Here is a 13,307-nt window from a genome sequence, read left to right on the forward strand (position 1 = left end):
ATGTAACTCTTATCGTTCTCAGTAAAATGGGGTGACAGTGAAGTGCTGGTCCAGAGAGAACTGTTCTTTTCTTTGAAATGAAGTTTTGTCAGGGTGGGGGCAGGGGTTGGTCTAGAAAGGTGTTTTCCAGGGGTGGGGGGAGGAAGGGTGGCTGGGTGTGTGGGTGTGTTTTTTTTGTTTGTTTGTTTTGTTTTTTTAGTACAGCAAATCTTCATATGCAGATACAAGGCAAAGTATGTAAATATACCCAGGATCCCATGTTTGGATAATAAAATGAGTCAAGCTCTCACTAAATTGGAATAAATAACCTCCACAAGGACCCTGATCTTGCATTGGCTTTCGTACACGTTTAGTTTAAGCATATGAATAGTCCTATGAATTTGGGAGGGACTACTCACATGCTTGAGAGTTGGGCACTGGGGCACACTATTCACTTTAACATATACCTGTATAAACAAAATGGTATCAGTCCATCTCTCTGTCATATTGAACTATTTCTCTGTTATTGATTTGTTTTGCAACTGTCATTTAATGATTAGTGGTAATGAAGCTGGGTCTATCTTTTTTTTTTTTCTTTTTCTTCTTCTTCTTCCCCTTTTTATTGGAAATCAGTGAGAGAGTGCCCTTCTAAATTAGGTCTGTGAATCTGTGCTATAAATAAATGTACTGTGCTTTGCTGTTCTGCAGACAAATCTAGGTGGCTCTTAAAACTAAATGAGACTAGTCTATTTGTTTAAAATAACAAACCAAACAAAATTGAAGGATTTATTTATATAGAGATGAAGACTGACATAACAGTTGTAGTAACATATGTTTTATGTTTTTCACAAGATTAGTTCAGGATTTTTTTAAATACACATTCCCTTACATATAAATAAAATGGCTTAGATCTTCACGGTATGTGCTATATTAAAAAGTTGGAAACATTCAATTAAGAACCCAGTCATCCTGGAGCCTTATTTGTGGTTGTCTCAGGTGTCTGGCATCAGTTGCTAATTCATTTAATGTTTCTCAAGTCATCAATCAGTCAGTGATTTATACCAATTGGAGTTACAGATTTTTCACCAGGAAAAACTATCCGGGATGACAAATTCTGAACACTGGTAAAGGATATTTACTGCTTTGCTCCTTTATCTTACAGAATATACAATAGTTTGCTCAGTGGATGATGTTAGTTTCAGGAGCTCCTACTAACCATGTCTGTTTGCTCTGTGGTAATTGAGTGCCTCCACCTGTTCAGTGTGTGTGCTAAAGGTTTGGGAGTGGTGTTAACTCCAATCAGTCTAGTGTAGAACATGGGGTGAGGTAAGATGTAATGGCTGTCTGGAGCAAGACTTTTTCATCTGTGAAAATGACCAACACAGCCAACTCACTTGTATTAATAGTCCTGATTTCTATTGCCAACCCACATGACTGCTTCCTCTGAAATGTTCTTAATTGGTTGTCACATATTGGCTGTCAGTAAATATAATCCACTAAATGGCAACTTCTTTGTGGTCAGACTTGGAATGAGCAATGCTGAGAGCATGAGTGAGTTGGTTGTGTCACTTTTAATAGGATTGGAAGCTTCACTTGGCTGCAAGACTAGCAAAAACCAGTTCAGCTGCTCTTCTTCCCACTAGCTCAACTTTGTACCATATATTAATGTCACATAGGCATCGTGTCTCTCCTTAGTTTTTGAGCTAAAGCTTTTTTTGTGCGGTGGTGATGGTCTGCTTCTTGGGATAGTATAAAAATGGCAGCTAAGTTACAGAGTCTACTTTCTGGTGAACACGTTTTTTTCAATGTGCTGTATGGTTATGGTTTTAAAAAAATGTAGCAGGGTTTAATTGATTAACCTTGATCACTCTACAGGAGAGCCTCCTATAGTGTTTTATTTGTACACTGAATTCTTATGAGTTCTAAACGGAGTTCTAAAAATACTTTATCCATTGAATTCTTTCTCTTTCTCACCCCAGATTTACATCAAAGATGTCCTTTGGAAGAGACATGGAGCTGGAACACTTCGATGAGCGTGATAAAGCACAGCGATATGGCAGAGGGTCACGGGTAAATGGTCTGCCTAGCCCTACCCACAGTGCCCACTGCAGCTTTTACCGAACCCGCACTCTACAAACCCTCAGTTCTGAGAAAAAAGCCAAGAAAGTTCGTTTCTATCGCAACGGAGACCGGTATTTCAAAGGGATTGTCTATGCCATCTCCCCCGACCGGTTTAGATCTTTTGAGGCCCTGTTGGCTGATCTGACCCGAACTCTGTCTGATAATGTGAATCTGCCCCAGGGAGTGAGAACAATCTACACCATTGATGGTGCCAAGAAGATTTCCACCTTGGACCAGCTAGTAGAAGGTGAATATTTAAGAGAGGCAGTGTGTAAAGTTCCTGTCTGTATCACTACTTTACTTTACCACTGTTATATTTGCATCAATGCATGCCTAATATTTCAAATATGTTTTGAGCATCTTCATGACTGTACTCCTCATATTTGTGGAAAGTTATAGTATTGTGACTCAAATTATCACATAGGCTTTTCTTTTCTCATGGGAGAGAATGTACATCTCAATCATAGCTTGAAAAGCATATGCTGTCTACTTGCACTTAGGAGGAAGCTATTTGTCTCCTTTCAGGACCATGGGTTCTGTAGTCCTTTCTGAAAGTGGTGACCTTTCCCTTTCTCCTCCCTTCATGGTAGCCCTCCTAAATTTCAGAGCTCTCTTATTCTGACAGTTCCTAATTTCATGTTAAAACCTTGCCAAAGGGTTGTAAACTAAACTAGATGAAGCCAATGGTACCCTTATTTATCTACTTGTTACAACAGCAGATGTCCTCAGTGATACTAAAGGCCAGTACTGATGGGGTTTAAAGAATTTCTCTCACTTCATAGTGAAGACCTCTAGTAGTTCCTCTCCAATAAATGTCTTGCCTCATGTGACTAGAGAGTACTTCAGTTATTTAACAGAAGTAAAAGTAGGCTCTATGATAAAGGCTAATATCACTCTTCAGCTCAGTCAGGGCCCATTGTCTGAACCATAAATTGCCATTTTATTTCTCCCTGCAATGCAGTGGTGATATCAAACCCATCAGTGGTGGAATACACATTGTTCCCTAGTGCTAGGGAGCTCCAAATTCCGACTTCTTCTAAACCGGGGCTCCCTCGCCTCATGTGCAGGACACTGCCTCGAAGATACCTGCTGTCTTGCCTTTGGCTTCTTTCTCTATACAGAGAGAACAGTTCTAAGAGTAGAATAACGAAACCTAGTGTCTAACTTTCTTCCTAGTCAAGTGGAATGGAGCTCCAAGTATAGTACTGGAGTGTACTAGCTTTACAGAGGAAAGGATAAAACATAATTTAATCCCCAAACATAGTAACATGAGAGACCTGCTGTTAGCCCAGCCTGTGGTCTTAACTGTGTGAATGTATTTTAACAAAACTTAAAGATAAATCTTCGCCTATGTGGGTAGGAGGGAAGAAGAGTCCGCCACATATTTTTTTTTTTTTTTTTTTTTTTTTTTTTTAGTACTATTCTACTCTTAAACAAAAACCTTGAGTAACCCTGCAAATTTGGTCCTGACCTATTAACCGTTACTAATGTGAGTAGTCCCATTGATTTAAGGAGGTATTTATTTGTATTTCTATAATGGCTAGAGGCTTCAATGAAGTACTAAGTGCTGTACCCCCCACTTGTGTGGGTTTTTTTAATGTCCTTGTGACACAGAACTAACCGTGTCAGCATATGATGAAGGGGAACAGGTAGAGAAACTAATATGGGGAGGGAAAGAAGATACTAATAAACAATATATTTGGCATAACAAAGCAATCTCGGCACACAAAATACTTAGCTATTATCAAGGGATTTCTGTAGGCATCACAGCAGAGAAAGGTCTTAAGGAGGGGTTTGAAAGAGGACAAAGTGGTGAAGGAGGAATTTTTTACAGACCTCCTCCCTGCGTAGGAGGCAGAATGAAAGACTGTGTAAAGGTGCTTGAGTGTCAGTGGGACTGCTCTCATAAGTAAGGGATTGCAGGTTCAAGCCCATAACTCTGGTTTCAGGGTTTCAGATTCCAAGGTAGGATTGGAGCAATAGTAGACCCGTGCAGTATTTATATTAGGTTGGAGGAGAGTAACTACCAGGAGGGCAATGAAAGAAATAGCCATTGCTATCCATTCCAGGACCATGCTTCTCTTTTCTTTAAATAATTAATTGAGCTCTTCATGCTATTTACTGATGCAGTCACCAGGAAGCAAATGTCCCTAATATAAATGCTGACTGGCTGGCAGCTAAAACCTGTGCAAAAGCCAGCTATCAAGGACAGCGAACATGATGCAGAGGGTATATTAAAATTAAATTACCTTGCAAATGTTAACCTGATCAGCTGATGTACTTACCTAGTAATGTATGTTCTTGCCAACCCGTGAAATAATGTAGATGTTATTGATTATTGGAATACCAGTGTTTAAAGTGAAAATTTCCATTTTTTTTTTATTTTATTTATTTTATTTTATTTTTTTTAAGAGAGAGAGAAAGTTGATTAATTTGGGGCAGGCAAACCGAATGTCTTCTCTTCCCGTGCCTGCCTGTCCACCGAGTGTTGGTGTAATGCTCAAATCTAAAATGTATATTCCTATTTCTATGTGCCACTGGTGGGATTGAAAGAAGTAAATCCTTGTGTATAATTAAAAATTACATGCTTGCCCCACCCAAAAAGAGTTGGTCTGTTCTGGAGATCTGGTGCTGTATGTACATACTTGTATAAAACTGCAAGATGGAATACTTTACAGATTTACAAGCCAATCAGAACAATGCAGAGTACAGATTCACACACTGGCTGTTCATGGAATGAGTTTTTTATTTAAACCTCTTATTTTTCTTTTTCTGTTCAAATTTAACAGACTTTTAAACAAAAAGCAATAATTAGCTTGCAGCTGTTGCTTTTTGTTTAAAGAGCTGGAAAATCACTTGGCTTTACCACCTCCCCAATTACATTCCTGTTCAGGCTTTTAAAATGTCATGTGTTGCTTTGTGTTTATGATTAGACTAATGCTCTCTCACTATATGTACTAACTTCATGAGAGCTTTCTCATTCAGATATCTTCCTTTCTTTTTGATGGATGTTACATTTTTTGATGAGACTTCCTGAGGCTACGTCTACACTGCCACGTATGTTGGCAAAACTTACATCGCTCAGGGGTGTGAGTATTCCATCCCATTGAGTGACATAAGTTAAGCTGGTATAAGTGCTAGTGTGCACAGTGCTATGTTGGTGGCAGCTTCTCCCACTGACCCTAGCTTCTGGCACTCGGGGTGTGTGTGTGTGTGTGTGTGGGGTGTTAATGCCAATGGGAGAGTTCTCTCCTGTCTGCATAGAGCGTCTTGACCACATGCACTGCAGCAATGCAACTGTACCAGTACAGTGCCACTGCTGCACTGTAAATGTAGACATGCCCTTAGGTGCAAACCCTGTAACTAGTGATGGTTCATTCTGAAATTCAGGGTTCTTTCTTTTCTTATCCTTCCCTCTCCACTGAGGAGAATGCTGCATCCTTCCCGTAGGAGTAGGATGAGGGAGGACTTTGTCTGTCTTCCTAGGATGACTCATGAGAGGTGTTGACAGGCTCTAGAGAGAGACGCTCTTGGCTGTAAGGATGTGGCTATAACGGAGCTGTGTGGGAGGTAGTCCCGAAGGAACAAATAGGATGCAAATTGGCTGCTTTGCATCAGCAGTGTTCTTTGTTGGTATGCAGGAAGCCTAATTCCAGAAACAACCAGTCAGGTGAAATTCCTCCCCCCCCCCCCCCCCCAAAAAAAAACCAAAAACACTTCAGGAATCTTAGATGCATCTTCCATTAATTTAAATTAAAATCTGGACTACTTTGAAAAATTCAACTCAGATTCCTTTGGCAATAAGACCCATAGTATGGGAAATGCCCTTGGTTTTGCTAAGGGAAGGTGCACAGATCTTTAATGTCCCCATAATTTGCTACCTTCCCTTCTCCTTTCACCTCAGCCAAATGAAGGGCTGTAATGGCTTTCAGAGTTACTTTCTGCTGTCAAATCTAATGTTGTAAATAGCTTCTGAACATTGACTTACTATACATGGATTTGGGTGCTAAAAGGTGAAGTTTTTTTCATTCCTCCTGATACAAATGAAATCAAGAAACTACATATTGCAAATACTACCTGATCATAGAGATGTAGCAAGACTAAGTTATCTATTCTGTACACAACTCTCAGGAATTGGCAAACGATTAATTTATCTTGCTGTTCCATATAAACCCTGGGGATTCATAGAAGTATATTAATTGAACCCAAGAGAAGGGTGGACTAGCAGTTCCTAGCCTTAAGAACTGTTACTGTACATCTTAACTAAGAACAATAATAGATTGGATTAAGCATGAAAACTTTAAAACAGGGGTTATATATTCCTCAACCGTAGCTCTTGTGGTAATAGTCCAATTACCAAAAAGAAATAAACCATGAACTCTGTGGCCATGATCGTGCTTATTTTATTTGTATTCCCATAGTGCCTATGAGCCCTAGTCATTCACCAGGACCCCATTGTGCCAGGCACTGTACAACACAACAAAAAGACAGTCCCTGGCCCAAACAGTTTATAATCTAAGTATAAAACAGATGGATGCAGACAGAGGAGTACAAGGAAACAATGATACAATATTGGTCAACATGGCAGGCAGAAGTATCAGTTCACCAGTGACCTAATTGTTGTGAAACTTTTTGGTAGGCCTTACCTCAAAGGAGGGTTTGGAAGGAGAGTAATGAGGTAGCTTTGTGCATGGTTCTAGGGATCTCCCCCCAAGCACTGGGAGCAGTGTGGAAGAAAGAAGGAAGGTGCTTGTTTGGTAAGTGGATGATAGAGGTTGGCATCATGGGCTACTTGGAAGCAGAAGCTCTCACTTCAATAGCGAGTGAGAGATGAGCTGTGAAGGCCTTGAGAGTGAAGACAAATCGCTGATGTTTGATGAGATAGAGAAAGGGGATAAAATGGAGGGATTCAAAGAGAGGTGACCTGGTCAAAGCGACAGGCTAGGAAAGTGATCTTTGCAGTGGCATTCTGAGCATCTGTAGATAGTGCAGTGGGCTTCAATGGCACTACACACATGAGTATAATTAAGCATATGTGTAAATGTTTGTGCAATCAGGGCTTTGAACATCCGCAACATTTAATGTTTGGTTGTCATCCTTTCTTTGTAGTCTATTCCACCTGGTGGAAGGCTACCATCATTCCTCCACCCAATTATCCTGGGACTCTATCGCCTTCCCCCCACATGAGGGCTAAGGGGATGGGCAAGAGGCAGCTGTCTCCTCCCTGTACCAGACTTTAGGAGATCCAGCCTCATTCCTCATCTTCTTTAGGAGATGCCTTCCCCTAATCCACCTTCAATTCTGTTTTATTCTGGAACCAGACCCCCTGTTGATCAATACTTGCACTGGGCACCTGCTGCCAAGAGGCACTAGCAATTTGTTTGGCTGCCACTGCCACCCGTGCCTCAAAATCCCTGCTGGCTTCACATATGGCTAACAGTCCCATCCCCAATAGCCGCTGTAATCCTATCCACTCCCCATTCCTCAGATGTGAACATGCAATTGCATGATAGGCAACCATCAACCTTTCCCACTCACATAACTTAGCCACCAGCTAATTTACCCTCTTCTGGCCTTGTCCAATCACAATGGCCAGGAAGCTCCCCTTTAAGACCCTCTGCAGTATCTCAGGCTAGGAAAAGGACCAGGCTCTACCTCTAGGGTAGTCATTTGCTGTTGGCCCTTACCAGCCCTTACCAAATTACAAGCACTGTCCTGGTCCCCCATAAAAGGGGAAAGAATGACTGCGACCTTATGGCTATTAATGGGCGTCCCGGCCACTGCTGCTCCTACCTGGACATGAAGCACCTGAAATTCCAGCAAGCCCCCCCTGATTGTGAGCTTTGACTGACAAAGTCCAAGTTGAAAGATCGGATTGCTTCCATACACCTCTGTCTCCCCCTTCCTCCTCCTTCTCCAAATCACTTCAGTCTTGTTTGGACTGAATCGCAGCCAGCCCAGCCTTATCCAAGCCCCAGCTTAAGGGGCTTCCTCTTCTTTAGCCTGAGGCTCTTATTTAAACTATGGCTAAATGTCTACGGCTGTGTCTACACTTGCCTTATAGCAACTCTGGAACATTAAGGAAAATGCAACAGAGAGTCCTGTGGCACCTTTAAGACTAACAGATGTATTGGAGCATAAGCTTTCGTGGGTGAATGCCCACTTCGTCAGACGCATGGCATTCACCCATGAAAGCTTATGCTCCAATACATCTGTTAGTCTTTAAGGTGCTACAGGACTCTTTGTTGCTTTTTACAGTTCCAGACTAACATGGCTACCCATGTTATTTAAGGAAAATAACTCTCTTGTTCTGTGGCTACCAGTATAGAGTAGAATAGAGATACTGAATCTCCTCATTGGATTATGGATCCTAGCCCTGATGAGCACTGACATAATTCCAGCACTCCATGTTAGTCACAGAAAGGCTTTTGTTTCTTTTTATTTCCCTTTAATCTACCTTCTAAGGGAAGAAAGATATTTTTAGAATAGGAAACAAAATCAAGGTGAACACTCTTTGCATTGTGACTGGCTTGTCTTATCACAAAGGCAATTAAGGTTGGAGGATTAGTCTTAACTTTGAACTTTCTGACCACTGTCAATTAGGGTCCTGATTCAGGAAAGTTAAATGTGCTTAAGTGCTTCCCTGGATAAAAATGCTTTCCTGAATTGGGGCCCCAGTGTTTAAAAACTCGCATATGTGTATCACTATAAAATCAGGGTGTAGTTTACTTAGGACAGGACAAATACAAAACACTTCTCAAATGTTGAATTCAGAGGCCTTTGGGAACATATACGTGTGACTCCCACGGCTGCAAACTGACTTCCCTGAAGTTGTCCCATGGTAAATGATGATATATTTGTAATTCTCTATTGGAAACTTACCCTATTGCATCACAACTTTAAGACTACTTAAAAAAAATGTGTATCTAGTCTTCATCCTCCTCTTTAAAACAAACAAAAAGCCATTAAAATTACGGTCCAGTTTAGGTAGAGCAAGTTATATAAATCTACATAAGCATTTAGAACCAGATGAAATCTAGGCTGTTCCCCTTTAGGAAAAATGTACCTTAGTAGAAGGATGATATCACTGTTTGGTGCAATGCTGCAGTAAAACTGGTAGCTAAAATTGCCGGAGAAAGTCTGGCATACAAGCCAACAAAATCAGTGACTGCTTTCTCACTCTAGTTTTTTTTTGTTTTTGTTTTGTTTTATAAATAGCTACTAATGCTATAACTAAGAGTCAATACTTATTCGCACCACGACATGCTCACTCATCTGTTGCTATTCAGAAGGGACCCAGTCATGCAGAATGGGCTACTCAAAGCTTTTTTGGGGGAAAAGGGGGCAAAATGCTGCATGCTTGGTACATTAATGGTCTATCTTTTGGGGTAATAGTAGCTGTAAAAATCCATAATATATTTAAGTAACCAGCTTGATATTTAGCTGTAAACTAAAATGCAGAATGGAGGTAGCCTGCCCGTTGGAAATATGACAGCATTCTAAAATGACTTTTTTTTTCTAGACAGTATTCCTCTAATTCAGTGACTGCTCAGTCAGTTGCCGTGTTGCAACAACACCGTCTTAATGTAAACTTGTAACTGTCAGAAAAGCCTGCAAACTATTTTAATAAACCTAAGTAGACACACACTATTTTGCTATTGATTGTGAATGCCCAGAAATAAGTGGCTTTGTTAATGTAAGAGGGCCTAAAATACCTTGACACCAGTTCCTCTATATCAAAAGTAAACCCATTCTATACAGGGTATTGACTTATTGCATAAAATATGTCTGTATAAACACTCTTTAAAAGAAATTCTGATTATATTAATAGCTGTACTTTAAAATTCTTGAAATCTATGGATGAGGTGTTTTACACAAAGAGGGAGCACTTATATAGTGTTTGACCTTGCAACAATGGAACAGTTAGTGCTAAAAATATTGGTCAGGGACACGGATAAAAGAGAATGTGTCTTGTTTGATCACTCTTAGATCATTACTACAGTTAATCGCTAAACCCTTTTGTTCTGAGGCTACCAGCTATGTACATTTGTAGCAAAGGACGTGCTTAATTCTGTCTCCCATAAAAGTAGCAGAAGTGGGGTAATTTGGTCAGTCATTTCTTAACACCTAGGCTTTGCAATGACATTTGAAATGTTATTGCAAACTTGAATCTACATCATGAATAAAATGTGATTAAATGTTTCCCTTCCCCTGCCATCCTGGCATTTTATTGTCCAATTTAAAGGGACAATCCAGCCTTCTTACAATTTTTTATTTTTTATTTTTTTTATCTGTAATCTCCTCCTTGCTGGCTTTTCTGACACTCTCATTGTATCCACCTTCCTCCATAATGGCCTTTAAAATTATCTTCTTCATTTGTTCTGCTGACGTTGTTGCCTCCTCCTTTTGAGTCCTTCCATTGGCTTCACCTTGCTTGCCGCATCAAGTGCTTAACTTTTCATTGTTACCTTTTGGGCAACACACAGATCCATCCTGGCATAGGTCTCAGATCTTACTTCTTATCTGATCTTCTTGTCCCCAGCCCCTCTACTTCTCCAGTGATGATAGTCTTGACCCTTGCATATCTTCTCATATCAATGCCTTTTTACATGCTGCACCATGTGAATGGAATGACATCCCACTTGGTCCAGAGATCCATTAACTTCTCCTTATTTGACTACTTTCTAAAAGCTCATTTCTTCTTTGTTGTCCACTGACTTTTGGTTCATAATAACTAGGGCCCTACCAAATTCGCGGCCATGAAAAATGTGTCACGAACCATGAAATCTGGTCTTTTGTGTGATTTTTTATCCTATACTTTACAGATTTCACAGGGGAGACCAGCATTTCTCAAATTGGGGGTCCTGACCCAAAAGGGAGTTGCAAAGAGGTTGCAAGGCTATTTTAGGGGGGTCGCAGTATTGCCACCCTTACTTCTGCATTGCTTTCAGAGCTGAGCGGTCAGAGTGGCGGCTGTTGGCCAGGCACCCAGCTCTGAAGGCAGCGCCCTGCCAGCAGCAGCGCAGAAGTAAGAGTGGCAATGCCATACCATGCCATCCTTACTTCTGTGCTGCTGGTGGCAGCAGCTCTGCCTTCAGAGCTGGGCTTCTGGCCAGCAGCTGCCGCTCAGCGCAGAAGTAATGGTAGCAGTACCGCAACCCCAACTCATTTTTGGGTCAGGACTCAAAAAAATCAGGATAAAAGGGAAGGTCCTTTCATGGATTGAGAACTGGTTAAAGGACAGGGAACAAAGGGTAGGAATTAATGGTAAATTCTCAGAATGGAGAGGGGTAACTAGTGGTGTTCCCCAAGGGTCAGTCCTAGGACCTATCCTATTCAATTTATTCATAAATGATCTGGAGAAAGGGGTAAACAGTGAGGTGGCAAAGTTTGCAGATGATACTAAACTACTCAAGATAGTTAAGACCAAAGCAGATTGTGAAGAACTTCAAAAAGATCTCACAAAACTAAGTGATTGGGCAACAAAATGGCAAATGAAATTTAATGTGGATAAATGTAAAGTAATGCACATTGGAAAAAATAACCCCAACTATACATACAACATGATGGGGGCTAATTTAGCTACAACGAGTCAGGAAAAAGATCTTGGCGTCATCGTGGATAGTTCTCTAAAGATGTCCACGCAGTGTGCAGAGGCGGTCAAAAAAGCAAACAGGATGTTAGGAATCATTAAAAAGGGGATAGAGAATAAGACTGAGAATATATTATTGCCCTTATATAAATCCATGGTTCGCCCACATCTCGAATACTGTGTACAGATGTGGTCTCCTCACCTCAAAAAAGATATTCTAGCACTAGAAAAGGTTCAGAAAAGAGCAACTAAAATGATTAAGGGTTTAGAGAGGGTCCCATATGAGGAAAGATTAAAGAGGCTAGGACTCTTCAGTTTGGAAAAGAGAAGACTAAGGGGGGACATGATAGAGGTATATAAAATCATGAGTGATGTTGAGAAAGTGGATAAGGAAAAGTTATTTACTTATTCCCATAATACAAGAACTAGGGGTCACCAAAAGAAATTAATAGGCAGCAGGTTTAAAACAAATAAAAGGAAGTTCTTCTTCACGCAGCGCACAGTCAACTTGTGGAACTCCTTACCTGAGGAGGTTGTGAAGGCTAGGACTATAACAATGTTTAAAAGGGGACTGGATAAATTCATGGTGGCTAAGTCCATAAATGGCTATTAGCCAGGATGGGTAAGAATGGTGTCCCTAGCCTCTGTTCGTCAGAGGATGGAGATGCATGGCAGGAGAGAGATCACTTGATCATTGCCTGTTAGGTTCACTCCCTCTGGGGCACCTGGCATTGGCCACTGTCGGTAGACAGATACTGGGCTAGATGGACCTTTGGTCTGACCCAGTACGGCCTTTCTTATGTTCTTATGTTCTTATGACTCCTACATTTCCAACACCGTGAAAATTCAGATTTAAATAGCTGAAATCAAAAATTTATGACTTTTAAAATCCTATGACTGTGAATTTGACCAAAATGGACTGTGAATTTGGTAGGGCCCTAATAATATCACACAAACAGAAACCTGCAGTTGCTGTCCTAGATTTTTCCAGTGATTCATACTATCTCCTGTTATGGGGGCATGGAGTGGGTCCCCCCCCCCCCCTTGAACAGCACAAAGCATCTTGGGCTTAAGTACTAATGCATGGGTTTTATGATGTTAACATACATTAAACTACTGAAACTGGAAGAATGAAAACATCTACATTCTGTTTGTGTGAATTCTCTTGGTTTTACCTCTTGCACTCAGTTCAGTTTCAGCACTGAGTACACTAGCCAATATCATTTCTGGCTCATGCACTGATACAGTGTTTGTGCTTCAGGGGAAATGTTTAATTCTAAACAGAAAATATTGTAATGGTATTTTTAATGGAAATGTTTCTAGTGACCTTAATCAATTTTTTAACACTGTGGTTAAGCTTTGTAACTTTTGGGCCAGAAGTGTTTTAACAATGTGAGATCTGTCATTTTAATTCACTCTTTCCATATTAGTTTAAATTAAGGTTTCAACTTTCATTTTAAAAAGAAATGAGCCTTTGATTATGCACTATGAAATTAACACAATTTTAAATTCAAGTGTTGAGAACCTTATTTTACGGAAAATATCATTATTTCTAAATTATTTTTCCTAGTACTATTGTGTATTGTTACATCAAAAGTATGTGAGACCTATCTTT

At 40.4% G+C, this 13,307-nt stretch overlaps 1 protein-coding gene across 7 annotated transcripts in view; it reads left to right on the forward strand.

Annotated features, from left to right (window-relative positions):
* The first annotated feature begins 1,971 nt into the window (after positions 1-1,971).
* DCLK1 (doublecortin like kinase 1) overlaps positions 1,972-13,307 on the forward strand; it is a 363,242-nt gene continuing 351,906 nt past the window's right edge. For 5 of the 7 annotated variants that reach the window (XM_065408366.1, XM_065408375.1, XM_065408383.1 and 2 more), the window contains exon 1: positions 1,972-2,347. In XM_065408366.1, coding sequence (XP_065264438.1) covers positions 1,972-2,347 — 376 coding nt within the window. The remainder of the gene's footprint in view (positions 2,348-13,307) is intronic. The other 2 variants (XM_065408408.1, XM_065408416.1) reach the window with 1 other exon arrangement.

This window comes from Emys orbicularis, chromosome 1 (assembly GCF_028017835.1).
Source record: "Emys orbicularis isolate rEmyOrb1 chromosome 1, rEmyOrb1.hap1, whole genome shotgun sequence".
In the NCBI taxonomy this organism is placed as follows: domain Eukaryota; kingdom Metazoa; phylum Chordata; order Testudines; family Emydidae; genus Emys; species Emys orbicularis.